Source organism: Phalacrocorax carbo, chromosome 4, assembly GCF_963921805.1.
Source record: "Phalacrocorax carbo chromosome 4, bPhaCar2.1, whole genome shotgun sequence".
Lineage (NCBI taxonomy): Eukaryota > Metazoa > Chordata > Aves > Suliformes > Phalacrocoracidae > Phalacrocorax > Phalacrocorax carbo.
Genome location: NC_087516.1, coordinates 65,945,174 through 65,961,038, shown reverse-complemented (window position 1 = coordinate 65,961,038; position 15,865 = coordinate 65,945,174). Strand labels below are relative to the sequence as shown.

Below are 15,865 nucleotides of genomic sequence, written 5' to 3'. Positions count from 1 at the left end.
TCCTTCTGTCTTGTCCTGTGTCTTTTCCAGCTTTCTGACTCCAACTATCTGAAGTGGGGCAAATCAGTAAGAAAACTTCTCAAAGATACTCCAAAAGTCTTCCCAAGAACCTCAGGCTAGCAGTTGCCTCCTCCAAGGTAACTTCTGTCCCACCTCCTATTTTTCTGGCTATTAGTCTCAGGTGCTACTCCAATCCACTCAGCTTATTTAATGAAGTGCAGCTGGGATACTCTGCGCCATCACATGAAGGTACACTTTTTCCTTACACCTAATGTCTCCTCACCACAAACAAAAAGCTGGATTACAGATAAAGAAAAGATTATATATAGTGCACCTCAACAGTATCAACAGCATAGACAAATTCACAACAGAAGGAACTTACAAAAACTGGGACCCTGCAGAAGTACTACCACTGAAAGTTTCTGAGACACTACAGAGCTAGTATTTTCTGAGTTTAATCCCTGTTTAGGAAAACCAGAGAGGCATTACAGCCCAAAATATACAAGACATTGACATAAAAAAAGCAGTCACAACATAAAACTGTCTTTTTCTACTCCAAAGCTATTTCAAAGTTTACCCAAACTTGCACAAGATCAGCCAAATATGAAAATATCCAAATAGAAACACTCTTAAGACTTGCATGATGGATGGTTACAGCACTGATAAAAAGAAAAAAGTCACTACCTCAGTGCTGCATTCCAACAAAAGGAAGGAAACTGGGAGTTAATGGAGCAGGGGCTGAAGATGGAAAAAACAGTGACTGAACAGCAAACAGCATTCTTTCTCTTTTTGGTTATCTTTAAATTTTACTTATTTTTAAGACTTATATTTGTGCTTTGACTGCTTCTTTATGAAAAATATGTTAAGCTGAATAAAAAAAAACAACAAAACAAAAATCCTTTCTTGGAACTTACAGATATCAAAAAGTCACTAACCAAGTTCTCCTAGAGAGGGACCTTGACCATTAAGGATTTTTTTTTTCCCCCTTAGCAGGGGAAAAAGGGTTAGTTTTAAAAATGTATATTGAACCAAGCAATGGAATTAACTTTTCTTTTTTCAAAGATGAGATTGACTCATTCTCCAAAATGGGCTGTTACTCCCTACAGTGACATACGCACGCATACATCTGGCTGAACACACATTCATCTCTGCTGCTCAGCTTTCCCTCATGCTCCTGTTGCGCTGCATGGTCCATTATAGCCAGGCACAGGCACTGGATCTCCAGTCAACCCCCAGTCTCTCAAACTCCGTCATCCCAGCACCCAGCAGACACTTTGCAGCTGCAGAGGGCCAGTCCTTCCCACACCTCACTCCCCAGAGCAAAGGCAGAGAGGTGTGGGGAAGGGAGCATGGAGGCTCTTCACCACAACCATGGCAAGGAGCAGCGAGAGCCTGCCGATGGTGCAACCTGAGCAAAATTTCTTCTCATACAGACAGTGTATGTTGAAATCTCACAGAAATTTAACCAAGCGGCTAGGATTCTTCAGTGTTACTGCATCCATTCTGATCTTGCCTGGTTAAGAAATCTTTCTAGAGTACTTACTTTTCTCATATACTGAGTTTAGTAGGGTTACTAACCTGTACTAATCATAAATGCCTAAGCTCAGTGTATCTTCATTTCTAGTTGCTCCTCCTCCAACACCATATCTTTATCTGGTTTGTTAAGAGTCTACTAAGAAGTGGACAAGACAAGGGTTTAATCAAACGTAAGCAGTAACAACAGGTTTTATTCAAAATTTCCAGTAAAGAGGACCCACTAGTTTTGGAATAAAGGTACTTAAAGTACTACAGCTTACATGAATATAAAAGATCAAAGAGAAGAAAATAAACCAAGCAGTTAAAAAAAAATAAAAATATATTTTTTTTAAAAGTTTGCAATAGACCCACGCAGGGATTTTGAAGTCCTCCAAACAATTAACAGTTACTAGGTTTGGCAAAACAAGATTCTCTTACAAAATTAAAAGCCTGCTTCTGTTACATAAACTGTATAAAACTGCTCAATAGTTAGAGAGCACTCTGTACAATTTTGTCTTGAAATACACAGAGCTGCAGTCTTCAAACTGCAGGAATTAATCATTTTGTCCTCTTCACAGGTAAAAGAATTAACCAGCTGCGCAATTGTTTTGGGGGAAAACGAAGAGGCAAAAATAGTCAGAATTAACAGGATGAAGCCGCTATAAAAATGAAATGCACAGCAAAACTCAGACCTCAGTTTAAACTAACAAGCTATGTTTACAATATATTCTACATTTCAGTTGTCATTTTCCCTTCCCGCTCCCACCTCCCCCCATTCAAATATTCCTAATTCCTTTATGGTCTAAATCTAATTAATTTCTAAACTTTCAAATACACCGTACATATATTTAGCAAAAAACATACCTAACATTCTTACAGCAGTATGGTCAGGACACAATTTCAAAGATTATTAAACAGTTATTGAGGTTAAACCTTATGACTTTTTTTTTTCTTTTAAAGAGAACAGCAACCATCCACTTAGACAAATGGTTTTAAAATGTACTGCAGAGAGCCCGCAAAAAGCAGACTTCACCAACATCGGCTCTTAGCCCCAGAGGACACAGGGGGTAACAGCAAGCGCTGAACGTAAGGAAGAAAGAGAATCTCAGAGTGCCAGCTACAGGAAGATCCTTCGGGAACTCGGTCCGACAGACTGTAGTTTTGGCTCGGTCGTGCCCGTTGCACTAAGCCCTGCAAATCAACTTTGCAATAGTACATTACAATGTAAACTAAAATTCTTGATACCAACAGTATGTCAAAGGGGTTTGGGGTTGTTGGTTTGTTTTTTTTTTTCTGAATCCAACAGTTGGTCACAGAAGTCAAGTATTTTCATGGCTCTTATTCAGCTGTTGCCAGTTCGGGGTGGGGGGGGAAGAGGGGGGTGAAGTGTGTGTCTGACTCATACGTCCTTCAAGTACATGCAAGGCTCAATTGTTTCCAAAATGTTGGAGCTTGGGACCTTTTAAGACACTGAAGAAATAGGATTATGAGGAGAGCCCATCTGAGTAAGTACTTTATCCAGCCACTGAAGGGGACCATGAAGATGTATCTCTATCCAGCATGGAGTGCTCGTCACATCTTGGCGATGATATTCAGCTCCCCAACCCTGGAAACAGAATTGTAAGTGGGAAAAGAAAAAAAAAAAATCACCTTATTTTATAATATCAAATATGTGAGAAGCATACTTCAATCATCTTTCTTACGAAAATACTCTAGCTTTCAACAGTTATCATCAGCATTATAAGACCCTTGATGCACCAACTATTATTCCGTTTCAACAAACAAATCTGAAGTTAAAAAAAAAACAAAAAACGAAGTAAATCTGGGGGAAGTGTCATTTTTTTAGATCTCTTGATCTCTTGGAAGTCTTTAAATTCTTAAAGACATAACCTGTGGCAGTGCAAAATTCCCCCCATACCTCACTGCCAGCTGCATGGTGTCCCAGTAAAGCCTCTGAAGAGGGGGATAATCAAATCTTCTCTGCCAAGACCAAAAATAGAATAAACTGGGGGGAAACGCTGCCAAACAGATCAAGAAATTAAAAAATGAGGTCATAGACTGACATTATGGAACGGGGGGTGAGGCATCTGTCTGATAAGAACCAAAGCATCATTTGCACGAAGGACACGATAAACCGAGCAATAAGTCAGGAACACTTCTCTTTGGAGAAAGAGGGCACTGTCATTCCCCAGCAGGCTATTTCTCAAGTCAAGACAGCACAGGTTTTGTTTCAGCTTATACTTGATTCAGTTACAGTAATTAACAAAGATATAAGCAGATATTTAAACAGGATTCAAAATCATTTTGTAAGCGAACCATTTTTGGGGCAGGCCTGGAGACAAGACTAAGATAGCCGCAGGTAGAGTTTGCTCTGCTCTACATTAACCCAAGGGATTACCCAACTTCCAACACAGGCGGCAGCAGCTTTAAACACTGTGCAGTGCAACATCCAATACGCAGAAGGTCCTGTGCGACTGGTCAGGCAACACTGCTGTACAACTCTATAGGATACAGAGCTATGAACAACCTATACCGTTTCAGGAACCCCTGTCCTAACACATCTGAAAGTTTCTATCCTCCTACCAAGAGCAGCCCTTCAGCCTTTTACCATCTCCATTTGACTACTTTCATACATGTGACCAGCCCTTTTCTATCAGTACCTATGTTGACACTCTCAGCCACATCACGAATCTTGACCGCGCGTGCCCCCTTAGAATAGAAAGGCATGTATATTACTCTAAACAATTACTGAGGCTCCTAATTCAGGAGCTGCTGGTTGAGACAGATTTAGGGGATTATGCTATCTACACTCCCATAACCGCTACTTACACTGCGGTCCCAGCTCAACTCTCCAAAAATACCACCCAGGAACAGGAGCATGAAGTTCAGCTGGGCCTCTTACAGAGCAAGAGATGGCACAGACTGTAACAATGGGCAAAAAACAGGGCAAAAGCTGATGCTACATAAAGAACTGGTGGCTTTTCCACTTTTAGGCCAAGTAATTAATGACTCAATTCTTTTCAAAACTCACTTGTACTGTATCTTGCCATATCCCACAAAATTAAAGAGACAAGCCCCATAATTCCAGAGTAATTATACAAATAATTCTATATATATATGCACAGAATCTATACACATACTGAATATAAGAATTCAACTGAAACACTAAAAATTTACAAGAGGCAATTCAATGAAATTAGAATAGTTAACAGACATGACAGAAACTCTTCACAAGTGACTATAGACTTATGTGAAGAAACACCTTCTGCAAGTCACCTGAAGCTTTCAAGGTATGTGCATCAGATTGATTTTTGTCCACAAAGACAACTTCATTTCATTAAGATCTGTCTTACACTTAGCAAACATTATTCCATGCTTAAAATTCAGCAGCTATTAACAGGTCAATGGAGGGAGGCACTGGACCATTCAAAATCACCACATTAAGAAAAAAAAAATATTTTGCTTACAAAATAATTGCAAGCAAATTTTCACATACCTTTACAAAACTCATACGGAGAGTGCACATCTTAGTAAGCTCATACACTGTCTCAAAGCCATGGTTCACTGACTGAGCCAAAAGCTGAGCAAACTCTTGATTATTGAAAATCTTCAAACTGCAGCCACTGGGGATTTTGCAGACCGTGGTGGGATGGAACCCATGATGGTAGTTGCAGTTCCGACTTTGCACAAAAATACTGCTGTCGCTAAGACATTCAGCATACACTTCCCCACCAACATAATAGAGATGAACACCTGGGAGGAAAAGGTTGACATAAGGAGGTTCGACGAATTCACACTGTGCATCTGTTTCTCATGCTCTGTTTCCACAGAGATATGTTTCTGCTTAAAGAGATTAACATTAACTGCATACCAGACCAATATCCATCCGACTTCAAACTTCATTTTTACTTTTCTGTTTCACCAGTAGGCGATTTGAAAGGAGGGTATGTATGTATGCATATATAAGGGAATTCAATAATTCCTGCATTTTAACATGTTGTATATTCAATGACAAACTAGCAAGCACTGCAGTACTTTCGATGCAGTACACTGAATGGCTTGACCACTAGAACTTTTTTTCATTATGTTTATGGAAAACAATAATTGGGAATGCAAGAGGAGAGAGTAGAAACCTACTGCATAATTTGTAGGTACTAAAGCAGCCCCAAGCTGGATTCTCTGGAAAAGTCCTGAATGCTATTTTGGGTAGCATGTGTTTTTTCAGCTCGCTTTAATTCTAGAAAGCTGAAAAAAGAAAATGGCCCTTATATTCCTCAGATGTATCTGTCAAATGAGGGTACACACCAATTTTGAAGTCCTTTACCCTTCTACCGCCTGCTCCCTCACCTGCCACTGATGGCAGCAAGCCCCAGAAGAGCGATATACAGGGAACCTTTGTGGAGATTTGCTCAGTAGGACTCAATTCCAAAGGCTTTGAGAAAGCAAGAAAATATGCCTTTTGTGTTTAAAAATTGATTATTTGCCATTTAAACCTTTCACCTCCCACAATGTCAAGAGTCAGAGAAGTGAACACACAGATTTTAAAAACTGAAGTCCAGTCAGAAAGCCTTGACTGTGCTCTGTCACGTAAGATTTTGCCGCTGACTACGCATGTACCTGTGTGGGCACATACATACTCCCACCTGATCTGCTAAAACATTTATGGCTATGTCTTCAAGTTTGGGATTTAGTCCTCCTTCCTCAAAGACTAACAGTTCTACGTCATCATTAGTTGTACACATTTACTTCAACAGCATCCTTGTCTCTTCCACACTCTGCTTCAGTACATATGCAGTTAAGTGCTTCAGCAGAACTTGCAGCTGGGTTACTTTTAACAGGGAAATGAATGAGGTGTTAAATAAATATCCTGATACTTGGTAAGATGGATGGGGAGGAAAAGAAGGAAGAAGTATTAGGACTTGAGCAGCACAGCACAGGTGTGGTGTATTGCTGAGAGCTTGCCAAGTCCTCATGTAGAGAAAAGCTCTCCACATCGAGGGCTCAAACTTGAAGACCTGACAGTTCTCTTCAGTTTCAATTCTTGCCTCCTCCTCCAAGAAGGAAGATACTTCGTTAATTGGTACTTAAAAACATACACCCCGCTGCTAGGGCATGCTGAACCCTGAACTGTCTCAGAAAAAATTTAGAGTTTACTAATAACATAAACACCTGAAAAAATTGTCTGGCAGGAATGCCCCATTGCAGGGGGCAACAGCAGTGTTGCCTGTCATTTGCATTATAGGCGAGTTCTCAGAAAAGATGACTGTATTAAGGCAGACGTAAACCAGAAGCTTTTCCTCTGCTGCAGGACACTGTCACAGCCATGGAAGAGAAGCACAAAATTCCCACTGAAAGAATCACCAGCTGTGAAAAATGCATTTGGAAAAACTGTTTTAGCAGGTTGTCTCTCTAAATACATGTTAGGATAGCTAATTTATGTTGGAACTAAGGCTAGCTAAGAATTTGGTGCCAAGAACTGTAATTTGGATTTCCATATACACCAATAATCAAGGAAATTTCATTAGACAAACTGCCTTAAGCTCTCATTCTAATTAAGATTATAAAAGCCTTCAGGCAATTAAAAATTGATTAAGGGTAAAAGCTTCCTGTAATTAAACATCAGGTAAGAACAATACTTGGCTTATAAGACCTGGCCAGAAAATTATGTATTTACCAACAGAAGCACTTATCGCATGTACTTAGGAAGACCAGCCTGCCCTTGAGGCAAGTGGCCCAGGTTGTCAAGTCTAGGGGAAACGTTTGTGTGTCCCTGTGTGTGTGTCCCAAAACTTCCCAAAAAGAGATGCAAAGATCCCAAACTCACCTTTGCCAATATGCCGCCTAGTGTTCTCGATGGTGGAATTGCGGTTAACATTCGAGAGCAGCCCCAGGCAAAATCTGTTCTTGTTGTTTGAAGGATCAGTGAAGCCATCCACCAGGATGCTGGTAGAAGAAGCGTGGAATGCCTCCCCAACACGATTATTCAGCTCATAGTAGACAATGGAGCACCAGTGCTTCGGCTCTTCATAAGCAACTGCCTGAACATCTGTAAAGCAACAATGGAAACGTTACAATCTAACGGTGCTGGAATACAGGCTTGAGATGTAAAGATTCATAAACCTGCAGATTTTGGCTGAAGATCACTGAAAGATGAACCAGATAAGCAATTGCAGCTAGATGAACGCTCTTCTATCTTCAGTTATTTTTGAACTTTTCATAGCCACAGACATACAATAGAATAATTTCACCTCAACTTTACTTGCACAAGACTCGCAAGAGACAAAGGCTGGCAATAGATATAAACAGCAAAGCGCAGAAAGCTCCTAGGCACATAGCAAGCAGTGCCCCAATATTCCTACCGCATTTTCTACAACACGCTATGGTGCAGACCCAGACAGCAGAGGAAGGCTGCAATTATACAGCTCAGCTTTCTTTCCAATTTAGTAAACGAACTTCTACTTCAGTTCATTTTACTCCGCTACCAAATTACAAGTCACCTCTGTGCTTGCTGCAAAGTTGTATAGCGACAGGGAGAAACAGCATCTCACAATTACAGAAGACATTTGTAACTTTGGGTACCAAGGTAGCTTAAATATACTGTCAGCAGATCCATCTTTCAGCATTCAGGGCATGCAAAAATCTGTCTCTGGGCTTCTTGGGGGAAGGGTAGGAGACTTCAAAAACTAAGAATTGACGTTTGCCTGCAGAACATGCATGAAGCACACCTTCAATATGAACTCTACTGTTTGGGATCAGAGGCTGAACAAGGGCATAAATCACAGGATCCTAACAATTATGCTGGGCTGAACAGCAGATGAAATGAAGGAAGATATTATTTATTAAGAACCTTTTACTCATCAAGTGCTACCAAATGCAAAATCTGCAACTGTTCACCACCAAAAGAATTACTTGTTGCGTAACAGCAAGGATTTCTCAGAACATGGTTTTCCAGAGTATGGTAGCAAGAAACTCCTCCGCAGCAGCTCCTAACTGGATCTGGGAATTGTCCAAAATGCCAACAGGAAATTTCTGGTTCACAACTTCTACCCATCAAGCTCTAGAAACACATGAAAGACTTGAGGTAACACTTGTGACTATGCACAGGGAACAGTTTCTCCAGATGATGCCAAAGGTCTTTACCAAAAAAAGTTTCCCAGTGCGTGTCCAACAACAGCATAGGCTTCTTCAGATATCTCCACCCAGTGCGCATTCTTTCAAGTGCCAAATACAGCTACAAATTATTAAACTGCCTCCAAATAAAAGGAGGCTAGCGAAGGGATGTGGTTGCTTTATGTGGTTTCTTTTAAATGAAGGAGGCTATTTCACTGCTAAGCCGAGCACAGTTGGGTTTGCTGCTGAGATACCAACTTTGCAGATTAAAGCTCCAAGTACAGGTCAAAGTGCTAAAATGAAAATCAGACTAGTATTATGGAAAAACTTGTTTCTCTGGCCAGAGGTTTTCTTCTCCCAGCCCCAAGTCTTTACTGAAATCAGCCAACTAAGACCAGTGTTCTTATTTTCCTCTGTTCGCAGATCATACCACTGTGAGTTTTCTGACACGTGCAAAACAAAAAACAAGAAGTCCCATCCCCCCTCCCCCAAACCAGCGGTACACAGCAGGTACAAAAGGCAGCAAATAATCAAAGGCAGGATAACGCATCCTACATCACCGTGCAAAACTTTGGCGCATAGTGTCTATTGCTGACTAATAACTTGCTTAAAACAACGGTAAAAAGGAGCTAATCTTTCCTGACACCCTAGCATTTTCTATCCTTTCACGTTACTGTAAAAAACCTACTAAAAACCAGTCATTAATTATTAGTAAGAGGTTGCTACACTTTTAATTCCCATGAAGATGCCAGCAATTATCAAAGCTGCAGCTTTGCCCCAGTTCTCAAAGTCAGGAAGAAATCTTGCCAGCTGGCCATTCTTACAGAATGAATCATATCTCTCTCACACAGATTTCATACTAACTTCCTTACATTTGCTTTAAGTCATGCAGAGCAGGTGCGTTTAGTCTCTCTATTCCCAGCATGGGCCAACAATGGAAATTACCCAGCTTCATTGACAGGATGCAGCTTGTTAAATCAAATCTCGTAAGACTAACAAATCACCATGAAGAACATGCTTCTAAAAAGTTTGCAACAAAAATGCTGCAGTAAGTTCACAGTAAAAACTCTTTAAAAAAATAAATCTGCTACAGGTTGTAAAAGTAGTGCAACTACAGCATACGTATGCAAATAACAAAACATATGAAGGTACACAGAAGTAAGGTGGCTTGGTGGTTTTTTGGTTTTGTTTTTTTTTTTTAATGAAAGGACAGAGATGAAAATCCATTGTATTAAAACTACTAGGAGGGAAAAATACTAATAGAGACAGTTTTTATTTTGAAATGGTTGAATGTTAAAAAGCAAGAAGAAAAATGTAAACCCTTTCCTCTTTATCAACTCCCATATAATAGAGGAATTCTACCGTACTTGTGTATATTTTGAGAGGACAAAGATGCAAAGGCCCATAGGCATAAACATTCATAAATGTACTTTGGGCCAGCAAGAACCATACATACATGCAGAGTGTACTGGATCAGTGAGAAGTGGAAACGCTACAAATGGCGTTTATCGCATGAAAAACTCATTCCATGCAGAGAGTAAATAGGTTAGCACAAAAGCTATCCACATTGTTCTGAGTGTGCAAATATACTTCCTGAAACCAGACATTAAGCTTAGCAATGAAACAAGTTAAGAAAAAAAAAATAATCAAACAACAGTTAAATTGTTCATACGCTTGTGATCTTGATAATCATTCTGGCATAGCATCCAGCTTGCTGCTCTTTCTTGGCATGGGCCACAACTGCGTAAGCTTATGTGTTCTCTAAAGGGGCTATTTCTCACAATGTGATGAATGCACTAAATCCTTTACTCAGCAGTCACGGCTGGCTGCAAAGGCTTTAAAAAGCAATGTGTAAAAAGATGTCTGTGTCATAGTACATAAAGCAACAGGATTTTTTTAATACAGATTTTGAAGTCTGTAGCAATGCTGCACCTCAGGCAGACAGCTCTGAATTCTGAACCAAGTGCTATCACTGCATGACTCAAAGATGGAACAAAAATGTGAAGAGAAGGTGGAACAACACAAAATACAAAAAAAACCTCAAATGCCTTTATGACCAGGAGAAGAGTAAACTAATAAAAGCAGAGCTTACCCTTTAAGGACTGACGTTTACAATTTAGGACAAAAACATAATAAAAAAGACAATTTTAGGAGATGTATTTTTACCTCTGAGACAGTACAAGTACTCCAGTTGCCCATGTAAAACATCTCTGGGCGTTTACGCAACTGACATTTATTAGCATCCATCCTCTGATCAAGGCTTTGCTTGGTGAGCTATACTTGACCACATTTACTGTCATCCACAATTCAGTAGGCTTTATATAGCATTAACTGCACTGTTCTAATAAATCAATATTATCATAAAAGAGAAAGAGATGCCTCTCCTTGCACACATAATTTCAGCATCGCATGCAGAAATGTGTGGCATCATAGGAATTCTTTCCGTTTGGTTATTAGTGGAAGTTCCAGATACAAAACACAAAATTACTTTGGTCCTTGAGTTGGTTGGGAGTAAGAAAGTAATAAACCCCATATATTTTACATTTTTAAAGAGAGTCATGTGATAGCTTCTTGTTCTAACTATTTACATTTATAAATTTTTATCCCCAAATATACTATTTCATCCCTTACAACAACAGAAAAAAATCATATGGCTGGGTTTTTTTTCCTTTTTTACAGCTAAAAATTTCCATAAACAACATATATCAAAAATTAAAACTCAGTTACTAAAAGTAAGTTCTGAACACACTTTACTCTTAAGAAGTGAAGCAGAAAATGAGAAGGAAGTGTTTTTACCTCCTCTGTGTATGTCAGGAGGAATTGCAGGTGCCATCATGCTGGTATCCATTGGCTGGGAGGTATCGTGTGTCATCTGATCTTCCGGAGGCAGGTAAGCAGGAGGCGGAGTATCAGCTAAATATAGAAAAGTCAGAGATATGAGAGTCCTTTCCTCTCTTTAAAGTATATATACATACCCACATAAACAGTTTTAGCCTGGAAATGCTTCCAGCCTGACTCAGCTGTAAACTTCCACCCACCAGAAATCTGAGAAAGCAATCATGGACCTTGAATCAGGAAAGCAAAGAATTACTTTGCATATTAAGCACCACTGCAATAAAAACAAGTCACTTCTCCCCATCAAGCCACAAAAGAAGGCTCAGCTATGTTTCCATCCCACATTTTTTGCAGGTTGGAAGTGCCATATAGACATCAAGGCACAAACAGGTCTGAGGACCAGACTGGAAGTAGATATCGAATATGGTAAATGTGAACAGAAGTTGGAGCAGAAAACTTTGAGTCTGAATTTTTTTTATTTCCAACATGATTCTATCAGCAAAGTATGCAAACATCCCAGATATATTCAGGACCTTATTATTGCCATTGTGAAGTATTAGCTCTATTTCCCTAGACTGGGAACAGTAGGTAGTGTTCAGGAACCTAAATTCTACAGAAGTAGCCATCTGGTCTGGAACCCGTCAGTGTCTCTTACTGGCTGTACTGCCCTCTTCAGGACTGAATCACTCGCGTAAAACTAGCCCATGCACAACGGCTGTACTCACTAATACGCTGCTTTCAGCCCTGTTTGAAACGTCCCAGCCAGGTACTCATGTTGCCCTTCAGCTGCCTATTTCACTTCTGGGAAAGCTTCCCAAACAGCTGCTTAGAAGCTACGGGAAGTTGCCAATGTCACCATCTCCCAACACACCAGAGGACACTCCTCCAAATCAACTGCACAGAGGTACATGCAAAACAGAGAAACCCTTGCCTGATCCTGCAAGCTCTTGCTGCAAAAGCTGAGATTAGACTACCACTGTGCTACCTCTGGTGAACACGGCTGCTGTTCATCCCAAATTTACTTTCATTACTGAGAGCATGGATTGCAAACTACCACAGCAAATAATCACTCTAAAACCCTGAAAACCAAATTAACATCATCAACAAAACACAGAAGAATCATACCACAGCTTTGTAAGTTTTGGGCACTTGTGGGTGGTTTTTTTTCTTTTTGTTGGTTTTGGCTGGGGGGGGCTTTTTCGTGTTGTGTTTGTGTTTTCTAAAAAAAAAAAAAAACCAACCCAAACAAAACACGTTAATGAAATCTATTAACTGCTTATGGTTTAGGAGATATTCTGCTGAGACCTTTACATCTAACGCTGGCAGGTATGTAGCTAATTCCTTTATTTGGATACCCTCAGTTGGGCGAGGGAACAGCAGAGAAAAGACAGAGATGACAACAGGACTCCATTAAAAGCTTAACAGTCTGCACTGGAGTTTAAGCATCATGTTTTACTAAGCCTTAAATGTGTGTGCAAACATGATGCTAGCGATGCACAGTTAGGGAAACAAGATTGTAAGGCTACAGGCAAAAAATTAGGCAGTATCTAGAAAGTTTTTAAGATCTCTGGATAACTGCTTTGCTTTTTTTTTTTTTTTTTTTTGTATTTTCCAAAAGTCAGCCTCTTTCCCCATTAGTGCAGGATGGACAACTGTCCAGAGCTAAGCATCGAGGACATCAGTATCCTGACCTCTGCTCTAATTCAACTTCTTCACTGCAGCTGCTGACTTGTCTTTACTGGCATGCAGACAGAACACCCTCAAAGATCAAGTGGACTTCCACAAGCCAGTGTTCAGGAAGACCTTGTTAGAGAAGCCTTTATCTCTGCTTGAAGAGCCTCAACCACACCAATAAAATAAAAAAAAAAGGAAGGAAAGACAGCTGGTTTTGCAGCAACTTTTCACATTTTTTAGAAAAGCCAATACAAACTGTCTTTCCTTCTCTCCTGCCTTTGCAAATTCAGTAGTCTTCACTCACTCACAAGAGAAAAATTTTAAAGAGAAACAACTATCAGCAGCAGAATTCTACGGATGTTAATTTCATGTAATAGAAAACAGATTTTCACAAGTCTGCTGCTTTGTTTATACATACCCTCCCTCAGCCCCCAAAGAAAATATGCAAACAGTACATCAGTAAGCATTTGCATGGAGTCCTTCTCCTAGCATTAGGTCAAGAAATCTGTCACAGACTGCTTCTGCAGTGTTTTTATCCACCCACATGTAAAGGCCAAAAAAAGACAGCTTCACAGAATCTACTGCAGACAGCAGTTAACAAAGAAAGGCTGTTACTTCTTTGACTTTAGGAAGTAGAACAGCCTGAAGATTTCTTTTCAGGGCTTTAAGGAACGGTTTTTCAGTTGAATTATATTTGTTTCTTGAAATTACATCATTATGTGAAGAAATTTTATCAAGTAGCAATAGCACGATCCCCTTGAGAAACATCCTTCTTCTGCAGAACTAAAGCCATGTGCTGAATTTATGATGATCCCTTTCCTAAGCAAGGATTATCTGTGGCATTATACTTCTTGTGCATTAAACACTATGCTGTGTGGGCTAAGCTGCTGAACTGGGCCCCAAAACATTCTGAGTCTTTTCCCCTGCCCCAGAAGAGTTTTACAGTAATGTTTTAACTCTGTTTAAAAGTGGCACAATATTAAAACCCTCATTATTGCTAGACAAAGCAATTACATAGTCTTTATTACCTTACACCTCTCAGCTTGCTATTGAACACAAGTGTTGGCTGATAATCTCGCATTACTAAGCAAAAAAAAAAAACAAAACATGAACCCAGTGATGTCCAACCTCCATCTGAAGAGGAACCAAAGTTGACTGTACCTGGCATCTGGAAAGGACTTCCCGGGTCTGAGCTGGCTGGAGAATGTGGGTAGGTGCTACTGCTGCTTCCAGGCGAGTTTGGATAGCTGCTGTTGGGCGAGTGGGGGAACGGGTGACTGTTGGGCTGCTGAAAAGAGTCCGGGAAAGTAGCGTTGTGCGGCATGTGGGGCTCATTCTGTCCCAGGTTGCGGAATTGGGCCAAAAGGCTGTGCTGAGGGTTGTACTCGCTGTGCCTTGGAACCAGCACGGGAGGAAGGACTGGAAAGGGAGAAAGAGGGAAAAGCCACAGTATTAGAGACTCAATTCTGAAGGACCAGGCTATACAGAAGAGAAAAAACCCACATTCTTCCTCCTCTAGGGCATATTCACATCTGTCAAAAACAAGGTAGTCAAATCTAGGAGCGCATGTCTAAGCAAGAACTCTTTTCCTTGTATCCAGTTACTGCATAGCTTGAATTCATAGCGATCATGCTAGCTACCTGGTTTGCCAGATGGGAGCTTGTTTTCACAGAGGGCCAATGAAGAAGAGCCAAGAACAAACCTCAATTCTGTGTTTTAGTTTTATTCACACAAAGAAATGCTGGGAAGTAAGTGCATTACAATGCTAACATGCAGTTTGTTTTGCTACACTTGTGATCCTGCTAATCACGTAATGGCCTGTAACCCAAAACCTTGCTAATAAAGACAGATATTTTTTCTGAAGACAATACTAATAGGCCTTGAACTCAGTCTGGTCCCAACAGCTGTAATTTTATTTTTAACCTGGCCTACGTTCATACAAGTTAGTATTAAAACAGTTATTAAATCTTCAAGTCAGTTTACAAAATGTGCAATTTAAACAAAATTATGTAGTTCAAAAAAACCCAACTAAGCAGCGATTGAGCTCCAACTATATGGTACTATGGGATCAGAGAAACACACATCAGAAACTACCGGTCTCACCACACTCCCAAGGCCTCCTCACCAGTGAGGAAACAAAGGTCTCTTTTCAACTGGGAATATGAACATGATAACAGATACACTAAGATCAAAGAATCAGCTCTTTTTCCAGTGCCTCCACTTCTATCTTTGAATGCCTCACAGCAAAATCTGAGCTACTCGAAGGATTAAAACCTAGACCTGTTACAGATTGAGATTTTTGAGTGATGGGGGAAGAGGAGAGGCAAGTGCAGGGACAGGGAGATCCATGCACAAAGTAGTGGAAGTGAAATAAAAGTTATTCCTCTCCACATCTGCCCCTCCTTCAGCACCCCCATTTCCCAGCTCCATGGCTGAGCAGGACTGGGAGAAACCCCCCAGGATAGCCTGCCTTCGAGGGAGGGTGCCAAAAAACCACAAAAACCAGCAAAAGCAAGCCAGGCTACCATCCCCTCTCCCCGAGACTCCTGCCCTGTCTCGAAAACCTGGTGGGCAGGAAGAAGAGCATGTATACAGGACAAGCCTATACAGACATAACTATCACTCAGATTCAGAAAGGTGTTTCAGAGACAGCTGCTTCACCAAAAGGCCGAATTACAAACTAATTGAAAAACAAACCAAGAAAAAAAACCCCAAACAACAACAACAAAAA

At 40.4% G+C, this 15,865-nt stretch overlaps 1 protein-coding gene across 4 annotated transcripts in view; it reads right to left on the bottom strand.

Moving 5' to 3' along the window:
* Window positions 1-1,707: 1,707 nt before the first annotated feature.
* Window positions 1,708-15,865, bottom strand: part of SMAD1 (SMAD family member 1) — a 49,438-nt gene continuing 35,280 nt past the window's right edge. For all 4 annotated transcript variants that reach the window (XM_064450273.1, XM_064450271.1, XM_064450270.1 and 1 more), the window contains exons 3-7: window positions 14,296-14,553; window positions 11,422-11,538; window positions 7,340-7,561; window positions 5,012-5,268; window positions 1,708-3,121 (exon numbers count right to left, since the gene is read on the bottom strand). In XM_064450273.1, the coding sequence (XP_064306343.1) occupies window positions 2,978-3,121; window positions 5,012-5,268; window positions 7,340-7,561; window positions 11,422-11,538; window positions 14,296-14,553 (998 nt within the window). In that variant the 3' untranslated portion in view covers window positions 1,708-2,977. The remainder of the gene's footprint in view (window positions 3,122-5,011; window positions 5,269-7,339; window positions 7,562-11,421; window positions 11,539-14,295; window positions 14,554-15,865) is intronic.